The sequence below is a fragment of the Sceloporus occidentalis genome, unplaced genomic scaffold (genome assembly GCF_023333645.1).
Source record: "Sceloporus occidentalis isolate IW3139 unplaced genomic scaffold, rSceOcc1.0.p SCAF_201, whole genome shotgun sequence".
NCBI classification, from domain to species: domain Eukaryota; kingdom Metazoa; phylum Chordata; class Lepidosauria; order Squamata; family Phrynosomatidae; genus Sceloporus; species Sceloporus occidentalis.
Window position 1 is genome coordinate 582,376 of NW_028317181.1, and position 18,210 is coordinate 600,585.

At 49.4% G+C, this 18,210-nt stretch overlaps 2 protein-coding genes and 1 pseudogene across 6 annotated transcripts in view; 1 reads left to right on the forward strand and 2 right to left on the reverse strand.

The window, feature by feature from the left end:
- Positions 1-18,210, reverse strand: part of LOC149278102 (uncharacterized) — a 250,232-nt pseudogene that overhangs the window by 195,231 nt on the left and 36,791 nt on the right.
- Positions 1-18,210, forward strand: part of LOC149278109 (uncharacterized) — a 705,984-nt gene that overhangs the window by 22,415 nt on the left and 665,359 nt on the right. The window lies entirely within an intron of this gene.
- LOC149278110 (C-type lectin domain family 4 member K-like) overlaps positions 1-18,210 on the reverse strand; it is a 35,558-nt gene that overhangs the window by 888 nt on the left and 16,460 nt on the right. For 3 of the 5 annotated variants that reach the window (XM_089502356.1, XM_089502358.1, XM_089502357.1), the window contains exons 8-9: positions 11,296-11,447; positions 4,458-4,564 (exon numbers count right to left, since the gene is read on the reverse strand). In XM_089502356.1, coding sequence (XP_089358482.1) covers positions 4,458-4,564; positions 11,296-11,447 — 259 coding nt within the window. Of the gene's footprint in view, positions 1-4,453; positions 4,565-11,295; positions 11,448-18,210 lie in introns of all 5 variants that reach the window. The other 2 variants (XM_089502359.1, XM_089502360.1) reach the window with 2 other exon arrangements.

The following is an 18,210-nucleotide window of genomic DNA, read 5'->3' on the forward strand; positions in this document are numbered from 1 at the left end:
TGTGAAGCACCCCCTCGAAAGCCTCTATTTAAATCCACTGAGTCAATCTTGGACCAAACAAAGCAAACAAACTGCACATAGCAAAGGGCTGAAACTTGGGAGTTTATCAGATGCAAGGTTTTGGCGATTTTTCCTGCCTATCGCGCAATGTTAGCGTCACCAACGTTGCGCAATAACATTAAAGCGGGATCTTCTTCCAGACACCATTCATTTCTATGGGAGCCCATTGCGCAATGCTCCCGTACTTTTAGCGTCATTCCTCCCCTTTTGGGGCATTACGGGGAAAAAGGGAAGCCAGTCCTTTGTCTCCCGTTATCCTTGCGAATGCGTTGCAAAATGGTTTGGTGTGATAGGCAGCAGCGCAATGCAACGCAAATGTTACTGATTGCAATGTTCCCATGATGCAGGGCTGCTTTTTGACCCCATTCCCTTCCGGTGGCCTTCCTTTTTCAGGACAACTCCAGGGGAAGGGGGGGGGGGTTGCTCTGCCCTGCATGAACACCAAGGAGGCTGAAAATTTAAGGGGCCACTAAGGGTCATCCATTCCAGCCCCATTCCTCTGCCCTGCATGAACACCAAGGAGGCTGAAAATTTAAGGGGCCACTAAGGATCATCCATTCCAGCCCCATTCCTCTGCTCTGCATGAACACCGAGGAGGCTGCAAATGTCAGGGGCCCCTAAGGGTCATCCATTCCAGCCCCATTCCTCTGCTCTGCATGAACACCGAGGAGGCTGCAAATGTCAGGGACCCCTAAGGGTCATCCATTCCAGCCCCATTCCTCTGCCCTGCATGAACACCGAGGAGGGTGCAAATGTCAGGGGCCCCTAAGGGTCATCCATTCCAGCCCCATTCCTCTGCCCTGCATGAACACCGAGGAGGGTGCAAATGTCAGGGGCCCCTAAGGGTCATCCATTCCAGCCCCATTCCTCTGCCCTGCATGAACACCGAGGAGGGTGCAAATGTCAGGGGCCCCTAAGGGTCATCCATTCCAGCCCCATTCCTCTGCCCTGCATGAACACCGAGGAGGGTGCAAATGTCAGGGACCCCTAAGGGTCATCCATTCCAGCCCCATTCCTCTGCCCTGCAGGAACACCGAGGAGGCTGCAAATGTCAGGGGCCCCTAAGGGTCATCCATTCCAGCCCCATTCCTCTGCCCTGCATGAACACCGAGGAGGGTGCAAATGTCAGGGTCCCCTAAGGGTCATCCATTCCAGCCCCATTCCTCTGCCCTGCATGAACACTGAGGAGGCTGCAAATGTCAGGGGCCCCTAAGGGTCATCCATTCCAGCCCCATTCCTCTGCCCTAAATGAACACTGAGAAGGCTGCAAATGTAAGGGTCCCCTGAGGGTCATCCATTCCAGCCCCATTCCTCTGCCCTGCAAGAACAACTAGGAGGCTGCAAATGTCAGGGACCCCAAAGGGTCATCCATTCCAGCCCCATTCCTCTGCTCTGCATGAACACCGAGGAGGCTGCAAATGTCAGGGACCCCTAAGGGTCATCCATTCCAGCCCCATTCCTCTGCCCTGCATGAACACCGAGGAGGGTGCAAATGTCAGGGGCCCCTAAGGGTCATCCATTCCAGCCCCGTTCCACTGCCCTGCAAGAACACCAAGGAGGCTGCAAATGTAAGGGGCCCCTAAGGGTCATCAATTCCAGCCCCATTCCTCTGCCCTGCAAGAACACCGAGGAGGGTTCAAATGTCAGGGACCCCTAAGAGTCATCCATTCCAGCCCCGTTCCACTGCCCTGCAAGAACACCAAGGAGGCTGCAAATGTAAGGGGCCCCTAAGGGTCATCAATTCCAGCCCCATTCCTCTGCCCTGCAAGAACACCGAGGAGGCTGCAAATGTGAGGAGCCTCTAAGGGTCATCCATTCCTGCCCCATTCCTCTGCCCTGCAGGAACACCGAGGAGGCTGCAAATGTCAGGGGCCCCTAAGGGTCATCCATTCCAGCCCCATTCCTCTGCCCTGCATGAACACCGAGGAGGCTGCAAATGTCAGGGGCCCCTAAGGGTCATCCATTCCAGCCCCATTCCTCTGCCCTGCATGAACACCGAGGAGGCTGCAAATGTCAGGGGCCCCTAAGGGTCATCCATTTCAGCCCCATTCCTCTGCCCTGCATGAACACCGAGAAGGCTGCAAATGTCAGGGGCCCCTGAGGGTCATCCATTCCAGCCCCATTCCTCTGCCCTGCAAGAACAACTAGGAGGCTGCAAATGTCAGGGACCCCAAAGGGTCATCCATTCCAGCCCCATTCCTCTGCCCTGCATGAACACCGAGGAGGCTGCAAATGTCAGGGGCCCCTAAGGGTAATCCATTCCAGCCCCATTCCTCTGCCCTGCAAGAACACCGAGGAGGGTGCAAATGTCAGGGGCCCCTGAGGGTCATCCATTCCAGCCCCATTCCTCTGCCCTGCAAGAACACCGAGGAGGCTGCAAATGTCAGGGACCCCTAAGAGTCATCCATTCCAGCCCCATTCCACTGCCCTGCAAGAACACCGAGGAGGCTGCAAATGTCAGGGGTCCCTAAGGGTAATCCATTCCAGCCCCATTCCTCTGCCCTGCAAGAACACCGAGGAGGGTGCAAATGTCAGGGGCCCCTAAGGGTAATCCATTCCAGCCCCATTCCTCTGCCCTGCAAGAACACCGAGGAGGGTGCAAATGTCAGGGGCCCCTAAGGGTCATCCATTCCAGCCCCATTCCTCTGCCCTGCAAGAACACCGAGGAGGGTGCAAATGTCAGGGGCCCCTAAGGGTCATCCATTCCAGCCCCATTCCTCTGCCCTGCAAGAACACCGAGGAGGGTGCAAATGTCAGGGGCCCCTAAGGGTCATCCATTCCAGCCCCATTCCTCTGCCCTGCAAGAACACCGAGGAGGGTGCAAATGTCAGGGGCCCCTAAGGGTCATCCATTCCAGCCCCATTCCTCTGCCCTGCAAGAACACCGAGGAGGGTGCAAATGTCAGGGGCCCCTAAGGGTGACATTCATACCTTTTTCTGTGGGTTTTTGGGGCTATAAGGCCATGTTCTAGAAGAGTTTTGCCAGGAGATGTGGCTTTGGCATGTTCAGAGAAATCACCCTCACCATGAAGATGCCAGAGACAGCTGCTGGCAAAATGTCAGGAATAAGCTCTTCTAGAAGACAGCCGCATAGCCCCAAAACCCCCACAAAGAACTAAAGTATTGAAATAATTCCGAATCTTTGACAGTGGGATATACTCCCCCAAGAAGGGCCCTGATCCAGTCCAACCCCCTTCTTCTTCTGACATGCAGGAACTCTCTATCAAAGCATCTCCACTGACAGATGGCCATCCAGCCCCTGTTTAAAGACAGCCTACAAGGAAGGAGACTCTGGCGCAATCTTCAAGGGGTCTCTTCCATCTCTATGGCTCTACGATTCTATGGCTGTGATCTGGGAGTGGAGGACCACTCTGTTGCACCGTTGTCATGGACTGGTTACTACTGGGAGGGCTTAGGCTCTGCAGGGCTGGGGGCCGGTTAAGATAGTCCGACCCAAGAGGCTTATGGGTCCAGATGGAGTCCTGATGGCTCTTGGGGAGTTTGCCTTGGCAGGTGATCCTCTCAAAACCCCAGCAGATCTCTGGAAGAGGGGAATGGCCAGGGGAATGGACATGATGGCCCCGAGCGTCCCTCCCATGAAGCAGAGCAAGGCATGGCCCTGTTCCCTGGTGAAGAAACGAGTGGGTCGGAGACTAGAACCACGAGGTCCAGGGGATGTAGTCTTGGTGCCTGCTTGTGCCATTTTATTGGATAAGTTTCAGTCTGTGCAGCCTGAGGATGTGGACGGGATCCTTGGAGAAGTTAGGGCCACCACTTGCATACTGGATCCTTGTCCTTTCTGGCTTCTGAAGGCAACCAGAGAGAGATTGGCCAAGTGGCTAAGGCCAGTGGTGAATGCTTTGCTGTAGCAAAGCAGATGTCCATCTCATCTCAAGGAGGCTCTGGTGAAGCCATCACTGAAAAAGACCTCCCTGGATCCCACCCTTTTGGATAACTATCGGACAGTCTCTAATATTCCATTCTCAGGCAAGGTCAAGGGAACAGGGGTTCAGCCTGGGATGGATGGGGCCACGCTCCCCCCAAAATCTCAGGCTGGCAGCTTGGGTCTTTTCCTCCTGGATCCCGCTCTGAGGCTGGATGCCCAGCTTTCAGCAATAGCCAGGAGCACATTTGCACATTCTCTGGAGGACTTAGCAACTCCTAGGGAGAACATAGTCATCAAATCCACAAACAATCAAAACCGTAAAAGCCAGAGCCACAAAAGTGGAGGACCAAGTGTATTTGCCTTCTTCCAATCTCTCTCTCAATCTCTCTTTTAATGGAAATTAAAGACTGGATTATTTGAAACACACCTTGAAACAAACAGCAGGAAATATATATCTAAGAAAGCTTCTTAAACACAAGTGACGGATGCATTTTGCTCCTGAACTTACTTACGTCACTGTCACAGGGATGTCTTCAAACCAGACCCATTCGTTTCCTTTCTTATGGAGTCCAATCCAGAAAGAAAGTGTTCTAGTCGTGATATAGGCCTCCAAATACTCCTGCAAATAGAACAAGTCACTGGGTCTTCCTCAAAGCTTTTCCAAAGAACCATTTCCTCCCCAAGGGAGATACACACACACTTGTGTTTGTGTGTGTGTACAACATCACAACAGGCAGCATCTTCATCCCACCCCTCCATTTCAATATCAAAACCACTCCTGTTCCCATCCTAAGTGTTGTTGTTGTTGTTGTTGTTGATTTATGTTAAGTGATGTAGATGTGAATTATAGCAAATTCTGGAGTATGTTGCTCTATGTGCGAATTCTCTTGTCTTGGAACAGCTATTTTATACTGGGAAGTGAATTCAACTGAAGGCCATACGGATCAGACATTGCATGGAACATCATGTAGTCCGACTGTTATCAAGATTGCCATCTGGCAGGGAAAAATAAAATAAAATAGGACAGTACATTAAATGGGGAGATGTTAACAATAAAAAAGTTAGTGCTATAGAATGCTAATGAAGGGTAGTGTAATTAGGTAAGACTACTACTTGTTATTTCTATGAATCATAGTAAGCTAGTGCAGTAAGTATGGCAGGAATAAAATATTTTATGTCACTACAAGAACTGCTCTGTTGTTATGCAAAGGAATCTCATAACATCTTTGAGACTAAAGGCCTTGACAAAAATGCCTCTTTTAGTGCCGGATCGGGACCATGGCAACTACATGGCACGGCACTGATCTTGCCTTTTCACTGCACAAAAAGGAGCTGGAAAAGTGGCTCCTTTTTGCAGCATGGAAAGGACACCATAGCTGCTGGCACCATGACTTTTTGGCGCTCATTTGGCGCTCCGTCATCTAGACGCAGCACGAGGAGCGCCGTGACATCACCCTTCGTGTGGTGCAGCATGTGGGCGTGTGTCATGCGTACACCATGCCCCCACTCCATGCCCCCATTAAGGTACACTCCTTAATGGCTAGTCAGTACAACCAGTAACAGTAAGAGAAGTTGTAGCCTAAGCTTTGACAGACCATATCTGCTTCCTCAGATGCATGGAGCAAAATGGTGCCCAGGACAGACTGGTATAGATGGCAGCCATGACCAGCCATGGATATGCAAACTTAGTGGCTATGGTGATGATGAGGCTACAGGTTGTGATGAATGGGAATCCCACCATTTGCCAGCGCCTTCTCCCCAGATGCAAAGGGTCGCGAGCCAATGCGGTATAGTGCTTTGAACATTGGGCTACATGACGCTGGAGACCAGGCTCTGCTTGCCAGCTTGGACTTTGCAAACTCATTGGGAGACGCAGGGCAAGTCACAGTCTCTCAGAGAACGGCTGTGGCAACTAACCTCTGAAGACACCGGCCACGAAAATACCCCCATGGTAGCTTCACCTTAGGGTCATCGTAAGCCAGAAGCAACTTGAAGGCACACAACAACAACAACAACAAGGAACAACAGTGTGTCCAAAGGAGGGCCACCAAAATGGTGAAGGGCCTGGAAACCATGTCTTATGAGGAAAGACTTTGGGACCTAAAATCATAGAATCCTAGTCGGAAGAGATCCCAAGGGCCATCCAGTTCAACCCTTTTATGCCATGCGGGAACTCTCAATCAAAGCATTCCCATTAACAGATGGCCATCCAGCCTCTGTTTAAACCCCTCCAAAGAAGGAGACTCCACCACAATCTCTGAAGAAGGAGTATGTTCCACTGTCGAACAGCCCTGACTCTCATAAAGTTCCTCCTAATGTTGATATCTCTTTTCCTGGAGCTTGCATCCATTGCTCTATTGTGTCCTGTTCTCTGGAGCAGCAGAAAACAAGTTTGCTCCCTGAGCAATATGACATCCCTTCAAATACTTAAACAGGGCTCTCATATCACCTCTTAACCGTCTCTTCACCAGGTTAAACATGCCCAGTTCTCTCAGTCTTTCCTCATAGGGCTTCATGGTTTAGTGTGGAAAAGAGACGGTTAAGAGGTGATATGATAGCCCTGTTTAGATAGCTGAAGCAGTGTCACACTGAGGAGGAAGCAAGCTTGTTTTCTGCTGCTCCAGAGAATATAATGCAATCTACAGAACAATGGATGGAAGCTCCAGGAAAAGAGACTCCACCTCAACATTAGGAGGACTTTCTTAACAGTAAGGGCTGTCCGACAGTGGAACACACTCCTTCCTTGGAGAGCAATAGAGTCTCCTTCCTTGGAGGTCTTTAAGCAGAGGCTTGATGGCCATCTGTCCATGGGGATGCTTTGATGGAGAGTTCCTGCATGGCAAAAGGAGGAGGTTGGACTAGATGGCCCTTCTTGGGGTTTCTTCCAGCTCTATGACTCTATGATTCAGTTCAAAGAGTGTGCTGATCTGTTTGGAATGGGCTAATGTTTGAGTTAGTAAATACTAAGTGGTGTTTGCTCTCCCTTTTTTCCCCTTTTGGGTAGGAAGGCTTGAAACCCAAGACTGGAATATCATTGTTTTTGATTAGAGGCTCCAGATTCCCGTAGGAAGCATCATGGCCCTTGCTGGGAACTCTGTTTCCAAATTAACAGAATCCTGTTCATTCATCTCATCTAGAATAAACCCATCCAAGCACCTCAACCCACAGATTGCTCCCTCTGATTCAAGGGCTTTACTCTAGTCATGTAGAAAAATAGGACTGAAGTGAATGTGGTCAAGCACATCCACCTTGCATCTAAGAAGGTGTAAGGCGAGAAGGCATGAAATCCATTCCTGTCCTGAAAGTCCCCAAATGTAGGCTGAAAGTGAGGAGATATCCCTCCCAGTTTGAACTGGAACAGAGCCCCTGCAAGTCTTCCTTCAGCCACGCTTGCCTTTTGCTCCTGAAGGACCCAAGCAAGGAGTTTATCAGACTCAAGTTTTGGACCCTGCAATTGCGCTAAAGAAGTGTAAAGAACGTTGCGAAATGACTGTTTCGCGCGATGTCTTACCACATTGCTTGCTTTTCCGTCATTCCCCCGTAACGTTATGTTAGCGCTACAATTGCTCGAAAGTTGCAATTTGCGTGATGCGAAACCATGCATAGCGGAACTGTCTACTACACCAGCGCCTTCCGTTTCTGTCGAGCATTTCGCATCAAAATCCTCGCGCATGCCCTTTGGAGGCTTTGGTGGCATCCTGACCTTTGTGCTTCCGGGGGAGCGAGGGGGTTCCCCCCCATCTCTAGGGTCCTATTTAGCAGAGGGGAGGGGGAGAAGTAAAGAGCCGAAGGGAAAAGGGGAATCTGGATGCAAAGGGTGACAGAAGGCAAAAGGGCAAATCAGGGTGGCTTTTGGAGGGCAAATGCAGTATTTTCCCCCATTATGTGTATGATTAAATATATACAAAATGAGTGCATGTTTTGTTGTGTTTTTTGCTGAGAAATATATATGTGTGTGTGTGTGTGTGTGTGTGTGTGTGTATTTGCCCTTTGCAACAGTATCCCTTTCCTGGAAGTCATCTAATAAAAGTGAAAGGGAACAATAAAAGGGCACTTTTTACCTTGGAGAATCCATGCTAAAATGCGAATGTAACGTTTGTTGCTTTTGTCAATTAGGCAATTGGCAAAACGATACATGCTTTTGCAAGGATTCAGGGACAGCTCTGACTTGCTTTTAAAGTCATAAAAGAATGCATGGCAATCGCATCCTTTTCTGGCATTTACGGTGACCAATTTATTATTACAGTGGTACCCCGGGATACGAAAGCACCGCGTTACGAAATTTCCGGGATACGAAAAAATTCCATAGGAAAAAACTGTTTCGGCTTACGTTTTTTTTTTCGGCTTACGAAAAAAAATTTGGTGCTTTTCGGCGCTATTTCGCACGAAAAGCGGCTTTCCAGCGCTAGCGGCTATGGCTTTTTCGGGTTGCGAAATCTTTCGGGTTACGAAGGGCGCCGCGGAACGAATTAATTTCGTAACCCGGGGTACCACTGTATTATTAATATTATGACATGTGCAAGAGGCATTCTGGGGTGGCAGGGAGTGGGGGATACAGGATGCATTATTTTTATTATTAAATATATACACCCCTATCTTGATTTTTATTTATTTTTCAAATAAATAACCTCGCAGCTTGAAGGTTCCCTTTTCTCTCAGTGCTGCAGCTCTTTGGATGACCCTTTGGGGCCCCTGACATTTGCACCCTCCTCGGTGTTCATGCAGGGCAGAGGAATGGGGCTGGAATGGATGACCCTTTGGGGTCCCTGACATTTGCAGCCTCCTCGGTGTTCCTGCAGGGCAGAGGAATGGGGCTGGAATGGATGACCCTTAGGGGCCCCTGACATTTGCAGCCTCCTCGGTGTTCATGCAGGGCAGAGGAATGGGGCTGGAATGGATGACCCTTAGGGGCCCCTGACATTTGCAGCCTCCTCGGTGTTCATGCAGGGCAGAGGAATGGGGCTGGAATGGATGACCCTTAGGGGCCCCTGACATTTGCAGCCTCCTCGGTGTTCATGCAGGGCAGAGGAATGGGGCTGGAATGGATGACCCTTAGGGGCCCCTGACATTTGCAGCCTCCTCGGTGTTCATGCAGGGCAGAGGAATGGGGCTGGAATGGATGACCCTTAGGGGCCCCTGACATTTGCAGCCTCCTCGGTGTTCATGCAGGGCAGAGGAATGGGGCTGGAATGGATGACCCTTTGGGGTCCCTGACATTTGCAGCCTCCTCGGTGTTCTTGCAGGGCAGAGGAATGGGGCTGGAATGGATGACCCTTAGGGGCCCCTGACATTTGCAGCCTCCTCGGTGTTCATGCAGGGCAGAGGAATGGGGCTGGAATGGATGACCCTTTGGGGTCCCTGACATTTGCAGCCTCCTCGGTGTTCCTGCAGGGCAGAGGAATGGGGCTGGAATGGATGACCCTTAGGGGCCCCTGACATTTGCAGCCTCCTCGGTGTTCCTGCAGGGCAGAGGAATGGGGCTGGAATGGATGACTCTTAGGGGTCCCTGACATTTGCAGCCTCCTCGGTGTTCCTGCAGGGCAGAGGAATGGGGCTGGAATGGATGACCCTTTGGGGTCCCTGACATTTGCAGCCTCCTCGGTGTTCCTGCAGGGCAGAGGAGTGGGGCTGGAATGGATGGCCCTTTGGGGTCCCTGACATTTGCAGCCTCCTCGGTGTTCTTGCAGGGCAGAGGAATGGGGCTGGAATGGATGACCCTTAGGGGCCCCTGACATTTGCAGCCTCCTCGGTGTTCTTGCAGGGCAGAGGAATGGGGCTGGAATTGATGACCCTTAGAGGCCCCTCACATTTGCAGCCTCCTCGGTGTTCTTGCAGGGCAGAGGAATGGGGCTGGAATGGATGACTCTTAGGGGTCCCTGACATTTGCACCCTCCTCGGTGTTCATGCAGGGCAGAGGAATGGGGCTGGAATGGATGACCCTTAGGGGCCCCTGACATTTGCACCCTCCTCGGTGTTCATGCAGGGCAGAGGAATGGGGCTGGAATGGATGACCCTTAGGGGCCCCTGACGTTTGCACCCTCCTCGGTGTTCATGCAGGGCAGAGGAATGGGGCTGGAATGGATGACCCTTAGAGGCCCCTGACATTTGCTGCCTCCTCGGTGTTCTTGCAGAGCAGAGGAATGGGGCTGGAATGGATGACCCTTAGAGGCCCCTCACATTTGCAGCCTCCTCTGTGTTCTTGCAGGGCAGAGGAATGGGGCTGGAATGACCCTTAGGGGTCCCTGACATTTGCAGCCTCCTTGGTGTTCATGCAGGGCAGAGGAATGGGGCTGGAATGGATGACCCTTAGGGGCCCCTGACATTTGCACCCTCCTCGGTGTTCATGCAGGGCAGAGGAATGGGGCTGGAATGGATGACCCTTAGGGGCCCCTGACATTTGCACGCTCCTCGGTGTTCATGCAGGGCAGAGGAATGGGGCTGGAATGGATGACCCTTAGGGACCCCTGACATTTGCAGCCTCCTCGGTGTTCATGCAGGGCAGAGGAATGGGGCTGGAATGGATGACCCTTAGGGGCCCCTGACATTTGCAGCCTCCTCGGTGTTCATGCAGGGCAGAGGAATGGGGCTGGAATGGATGACCCTTAGGGACCCCTGACATTTGCCCTTAGGAGCCCCTGACAGGAGGCTGCAAATGTAAGGGGTCCCTGAGGCTCATCCATTCCAGCCCCATTCCTCTGCTCTGCATGAACACTTAGGAGGCTGCAAATGTCAGGGACACCAAAGGGTCATCCATTCCAGCCCCATTCCTGTTCATGCAGTGCAGAGGAATGGGGCTGGAATGGATGATCCTTAGTGGCCCCTTAAATTTTCAGCCTCCTTGGTGTTCATGCAGGGCAGAGCAACCCCCCCCCCTTCCCCTGGAGTTGTCCTGAAAAAGGAAGGCCACCGGAAGGGAATGGGGTGAAAAAGCAGCCCTGCATCATGGGAACTTTGCAATCAGTAATTTTTGCGTTGCATTTTGCTGCTGCCTACCACACCAAACCATTTTGCAACGCATTCGCAAGGATAACGGGAGACAAAGGTCTGGCTTCCCTTTTCCCCCGTAATGCCCCAAAAGGGGAGGAATGACGCTAAAAGTACGGGAGCATTGCGCAACGGGCTCCCATAGAAATGAATGGCGTCTGGAAGAACATCACGCTTTCATGTTATTGCGCAACGCTGGAGACGCTAACATTGCGTGATAGGCAGGAAAAATCGCCAAAAACTCACGTCTGATAAACTCCCAAGACACAGTAACCCACAATAACCCATCTAAGCACAAGGAATCAGCATGGCATCGAAAGGCCAGCCATTGAGACCTGCCATGGACGTCTCCCAGGTTCTGCTCACCTCTTCTGTTTCTTTTTCAACGGTGACCACGAAGGATTTGTTGGTCGCACAAAATTCCACCGCTTTTTGAAACGACATACGCTCGTGCTCAAAATAATAGATGCTGTTATCGTGTACTTCCCAGTCTCTCACAATTAAGCTTTCAATTTCTTCTGCCATCCAAACCAAGAAAGTGTGAAGAAGAAGAAGAAGAAGAAGAAGAAGAAGAAGAAGAAGAAGAAGAAGAAGAAGAAAGAAGAAAGGATGGGGGAATACAGAGGAGAAGATTCAGGAGAAGCTAGTTTGTGAAGAGTCCATGCAGATATACAGTCAAAGTATGTATGTACATTTACAGACAGATAAGTTTGTTATATATACAGGTTGAGTTTCCCTTCTCTGAAATGCTGGTGTCCAGAAGTGTTTTGGTGGAATGTTTTGGATTTAGGGGATATTTGCATATACATAAGGAGACATCTCAGAGATGGGAACCAAGTCTAAACATGAAATTCAATTATGTTCTATTGCACCTTATAAACACAACTTAAAGGTCATTTTATACACGACATTTTCAATGTTTTTGTGCATGAAGCAAAGTTGGTGTATGATCACAAAGCAAACGTGGGCAATGTTGGATTTTGCAGCAGTTCAGATTTCGGAAGGGAGAAGGGAGACTCAACCTTCAGCAACACAATGCTTTCTTCTTGGTGCTGATGGTAATGGCAACCGCAGGGATAGCAAGAGACCAATTTGATAGTCTATCAGGTACTGCCAATGGGACTTTTGCACCATCCGTCTGTAGTAAGGTGGGCGAAGGTGAGAGGAGGGTTGATCGGGTGGAGTCAGGGAAGGCGCTTCCAAGGGCGGAGAAGAAGGAGGAGCCTCTGAGGGAGGCAGGGCGGGGCCAGGAAGCCAGGGGGAGGTATAAGAAGGGAGCGGGAGGAAGGCTGGAATGCAGAAGACGGTGGCGTGGAGAGGCGGCCGGTCGGTCGAGGGAGAGGAAGGGTAGAGCAGAGTCCGAGGAGAGAGGGACGTAGGGAAGGAAGGCATGACTGGGAAGCTCAGAGGGCTCCAAAGGGGTTGATTATTCCCCAGAAGAGGATTGGGGAAAAGAAACAGGCTGCGGTTTCGAGGAAGAATGGTGGGCACCCCAGCCTGAACGCCGGTGCCCAGACCCCTCGCTCTGTCAAGGAAGACCAGGCTGAAGGAAGGGGCTGGAGGAAAGGAACCCCTTTTTGTTGGAACTTGGACTGAGTAGGTCTTGCTGTGAAGTTAACAGCTGGACCCTGTTTCAGTTGGTGGAGGGACTGTGGGCCACCCAATTGTTGTGGTGTTAATAGTTGTGAGTAAAGTTTGACTGCCTCCCATCCTGCGTGGGAGTAAGGCTGTTTCGCACGTGGTGGGAAGGGAAGACACCCAGCAAAGATGCAAGCGGGACCCCCAGCTCCGCCCACACCGTCATCTGGATTCTGCTCAAGAACGGAGGAATCAAAGTGGCACATTTCAAGAAGTGTCACTTCTTGGAAGTGCTTTTATTTATTTATCTCTTTAAAAACATCTGCTATTGTGTCCTTTCTATTGCACCCATTTCGTTACTCTGCAATTGATTCCAAACTGCCGCTCACTACAGAAACTGTGGTTGTTGTTTTCTCCCAGAGGCACTAAATCTCCCAAAGACCGGTTATTAGAGTGATATTATTCATCGGAGCCAAGATGGTGATGATGATGATGATGGTCAGGCAATGGCTCTCCAGTTTAAATGCAGGAGACTGAGCTAAGGAGGCAGCTGGGCGGATGAACTGCTGGTGATATATTCACTCCATCCGCTGCTAGAGAAGAACAGCCTCCAAACTGGCTCCCTGGCTCTCTTTGGAGTCTGCTTTGCGATGGACCTTTTCAGCAACTCTTCCCTCACTTTTGGACTCTGGTCATGACTGCTTTCTCTTCTTTGACTGCCTGGACCATAATTCTGTTTTTAAGCCCCGACAAGCCTTGGGACTGGCCTGGTTTCCCCTGGCAGTTCTTGGGGATCATAGAATCCTAGAGTTGGAAGAGACCCCAAGGAGGGCCCTGATCCAGTCCAGCCCCCTTCTGCCCTGCAGGAACTCTCAATCAAAGCACCCCATTGACAGATGGCCAACCAGCCTCTGCTTAAAGACAGCCTCCAAGGAAGGAGACTCCACCACAATCTCCAAGGGAGCAATGTATTCCACTGTCAAACAGCCCTTCCTCTCAGGAAGTTCCTCCTAAAGTAGATGCGACAGCCAGAAGTGCTTGGTACCAACTTCGATTAATACACCGACTGTGTCCCTACTTGGACCAAAGGGACCTTGAAGCAGTGGTACTTGCACTGGTAATCTCTTGCCCTGATTTCTGCAATGCGCGCTACATGGGACTACCCTTGGAGCAAGTTCGGAAGCTTCAATTAGTACAAAACGCAGCAGCTGGATTGGTCACTGGTTCTTTGAAATTTGACCATATAACACCTATTTTGAAAGATCTTCATTGACTACCTATTTAGCTTCCAGGCGCAATACAAGGTGTTGGTTATCCCCTATAAAGCCCTACATGGCTCGGGTCCCAGTTACTTAAAGGAACGCCTCTCCCTATATAATCTGCCCCGCACTCTCGGAACTTCTGGGGGAAATCTGTTGGAAGTACATCCAACCAGACTGGTCTCAACTTCCCAAAGAACCTAGAATCATAGAGTTGGAAGAGACCGCAAGGGCCATCCAGTCCAACACCCTTACTGTCAGGAAGTTCCTCCTCATGTTGAGCTGGAATCTCTTCCTGGAGCTTGCCTCCATTGTGTCCTATTCTCTGGAGCAGCAGAAAACAAGCTTGCTCCCTCCCTTCAAGTATTTAGAGGGCTATCATATCACCTCTTAACCATCTCTTCTCCAGGCTAAGCGTACCCAGCTCCCTAAGTCTCTCCTCCTGGGCTTCATGGTTTCTAGACCCTTCACCATTTTGGTGGCCCTCCTTTACATAACGGTTACTCGCCTGAGCCCTCGCCAGCTGGAAACAGGACAGATGTGGACATGATACTGGGACTGTAAAAAGGACGCCTGTGTGTGTAAGGGAAGCTACACGTGTGTAAAACACCAAGAGGATTCTATTTCACTCTTTCAAGGAGGAAAGCTGGTTTTCTTTCTCCATGTGCTTTGGTGAGATCTGACCCTTTTAAACTTGGGATATTGCTGTGGATCTTGGGGGGAGTGGACAGAAGCCTCATTCTCTTTAAGTGCTGGGGGAGGCGCATGCCTAACGGCGTGCAAATTGTTTATTTTTATTTTTAAAAAATGGTTATATAGTCAAGGAGGATTTGTAGTACATAGGAGAAGCTGGCCTGGGAACATTGTTAGAGGGGGCCCTTTAATTTCCCACATTTTCTTTTCCCTTTTCCTTAAGGGTCTTGTGGGTACTTCTGCTCAGAGGAAGTGAGTCAGAGACTTGCTCTGAAAGGAGCTAGTCTACATAACTATAAGGCCAGTGAATTGAACTCAAGGACAGAGTTTGGGGACAAAGGCCAAGCCATCAGGGGGTCTTTACACTTGTGTTTAGCAGGGGAAACCCACAGTTTTGTTTCAGAGCCTCCTTAAGACTTCTCAATATTTACAGCGCTTTATAAATAATAATAATAATAATAATAATAATAATAATAATAATAATAATGGACACTGAAGGCCCTGCTGCAGTCACCTGCAACACTTGTGGGATGTTTGTCTTCTTGCCTAGGGATATGGGGAACGTCACCTGCCCCAAGTGCAAGTTGGTAGCCCTCTTAGAAGAGAAAGTACAGCAGCTGGAGGCCCAGGTCGCTACACTTCAGCATCATAGGGAGCAAGAGGTTTCCCTGACCAGAAGGGACCAGATGGTCCTGGACAGGAAACACACAGAGGAAGTTGCTGGAGAGGAGGAGGTCACTTCACACACAACAGAAGGAGATAGTTGGAGGAATGTCACACACAGAAGTAGGGAAACCAGGGAACATTCTGTAAGCTTGCAGCTACATAATCGATTTCAATCTCTCTCTACTATCAAGGATGACGAGGAAAAGCAGCAGGTACAGACCTCAGGGACAGAGCAGGGGACCCAGAGAGCTCCACTAAAGGGAACGGCCGCTGCTAAGCCTCGGAGGAGGCGAGTGGTGGTCGTGGGGGACTCTTTGCTGAGAGGCACTGAACCAGTGGTTTGTGGCCCTGACAAGATGTCTCGGGAGGTTTGATGTCTCCCTGGGGCAAAGATCCATGATGTGACAGAGAGGCTGACAAGACTTGTCAAGCCTACTGACCATTACCCCTTTCTTTTGGTTCATGTGGGAACCAATGATACTGCAAGGCATAGCCTTCAGAATATCATAAGGGATTATGAGGCTTTGAGTAGGAAGTTGAAAGAGGTGGATGCACAGGTTGTCATCTCCTCTCTTCTCCCAGTCGAAGGGCATGGGCCAGGAAGGGAGAAGAAAATAGCGGATTTAAACAACTGGCTCCGCAGATGGTGCCACCAAGAACAGTTTGGATTCTTGGACCATGGGCTGCAGTTCCATGAGGAAGGACCTCTGGCAAGGGATGGGTTGCATCTCACACCAGTTGGCAGAAACATTTTTGCCAATAGCCTCAAGAATTTGATCAGGAGGGCTTTAAACTGAGATATGTAGGGGAGGGAGACTGTATTCTGGAAAGCAAAAAGGCTGGAGAAGATAGTCAAACTGACAGAGAGGGAACAAGACAAACAGTGCAAGGACCCAAAAGTGGGAGGCAAAAAAACTTGCACAGGCAGCAAGTAAAGGGAACAAATGGTCTTAAATGTCTCTACACTAATGCACAGAGCATGGGAAATAAGCAAGATGAACTTGAACTCCTAGTACAGCAAAGCAAATATGATATAATAGGCATCACTGAAACCTGGTGGGATGAGTCTCATGATTGGAATGTGGAAATAGAGGGGTATAAGCTTATTAAGAGAAATAGGCCAAACAGGAAAGGAGGAGGAATAGCACTATATGTCAGAGATATTTACACCAGTGAAGAGATCCTGGACATCAATCATGGAGGCCAGGTGGAGAGCATCTGGATAAGAATCAAAGGGGAGGGAAACAACAAGGATGTTACGGTGGGAGTCTACTACAGACCCCCAAGTCAGACTGAGGAATTGGATGGTATCTTTCTAGAACAGATGACCACACAGTCAGAAAAGAGAGATGTAGTAGTGATGGGCGACTTCAACTACCCTGATATTTGCTGGAAGTCAAACTCAGCCAAATCCTCAAGGTCTAGCAAATTCCTCACTTGCCTGGAAGACAATTTCATGGTCCAAAAGGTGGAAGAGGCAACAAGGGGGTCAGCTATTTTAGATCTGATCCTAACCAACAAGGATGACTTGGTTAATGGGGTGCAAGTGGTGGGATCCTTAGGTGGAAGTGACCATGTTCTCCTGGAGTTTGTAATACAGTGGAAAGGAGAAGCCAGGCAGAGTCAGACACGCATCCTAGACTTTAGGAGAGCGGATTTCAGTAAACTTAGAGAAGTATTGAGGGCGATTCCATGGTCAGAAATACTAAAAGATAAAGGAGTTCAGGCCGGATGGGAGTTTCTCAAAAGAGAGATACTGAAGGCACAATTTCAAACAGTTCCAGTGAGAAAGAAAAATGGGAGACGTCTCAAGAAACCAGGATGGAAGACTAAGGAACTTTCAGCTCAGCTAAATTTTAAACAGAACATGTATAAGAAATGGAAAAATGGGGAAATCACCAAAGAGGAATTCAAACAAATAGCTAGCAAGTGTAGAGATAAGGTCAGAAAAGCTAAAGCACAGAATGAACTCAGGCTTGCTCGAGAGGTTAAAAAGAATAAAAAGGGCTTTTTTGGATATGTCCGCAGCAAAAGTAAGAAGAAGGAAATAGTAGGGCCACTGCGTGGAGAAGATGGCAAAATGCTAACAGGAGATAGAGAAAAGGCAGAATTACTCAACACCTTCTTTGCCTCAGTCTTCTCAGAAAAGGCAAAGGGTGCTCAACCTGAGGATAATGGAGCAGAGGACAGAATAGGGGCATTTCAGCACAGAATAAGTAAAGAGATAGTAGAGGAACACCTTGTTAATCTAAATGAGTTTAAGTCTCCAGGACCAGATGAACTCCATCCAAGGGTATTAAAAGAACTGGCAAAAGTAATATCGGAGCCATTGGCAATAATCTTTGAAAACTCCTGGAGAACAGGAGAGATCCCAGCCGACTGGAGGAGGGCAAACGTTGTCCCCATCTTCAAAAAGGGGAAGAAAGAGGATCCCAACAATTATCGTCCAGTTAGTCTGACATCAGTTCTAGGAAAGATTCTGGAGCAGATCATTAAACAGAGAGTCTGTGAACATCTAGAAGGCAATGCCATCATCACAAAAAGCCAAAACTGATTTCAGAGAAACAAGTCATGCCAGACAAATCTAATCTCTTTCTTTGATAAAATTACTAGCTTGGTAGATGAAGGGAATGCTGTGGATATAGTATATCTGGATTTCAGTAAGGCCTTTGACAAGGTTTCCCATGACATTCTTGCAAACAAGCTTGTAAAATGTGGGCTAGACAAAGGAACTGTTACATGGATCTGTAATTGGTTGACCGGCCGAACCCAAAGGGTGCTCAACAATGGCTCCTTTTAATCCTGGAGAGAAGTGACCAGTGGGGTCCCACAGGGCTCTGTCCTGGGCCCAGGGCTATTCAACATCTTTATCAATGACCTGGATGACAGAATTGGGAGCATACTTATCAAATTTGCAGATGACACCAAATTAGGGGGAATAGCTAATACCCCAGAGGACAGGATCAAGATTCAAAATGACCTGAATAGACTAGAAAGCTGGGCCAAAGCTAACAAAATGAACTTCAACACGGAGAAATGTAAGGTACTGCACTTAGGGCGGAAAAATGAAAAGCACAGATATAGG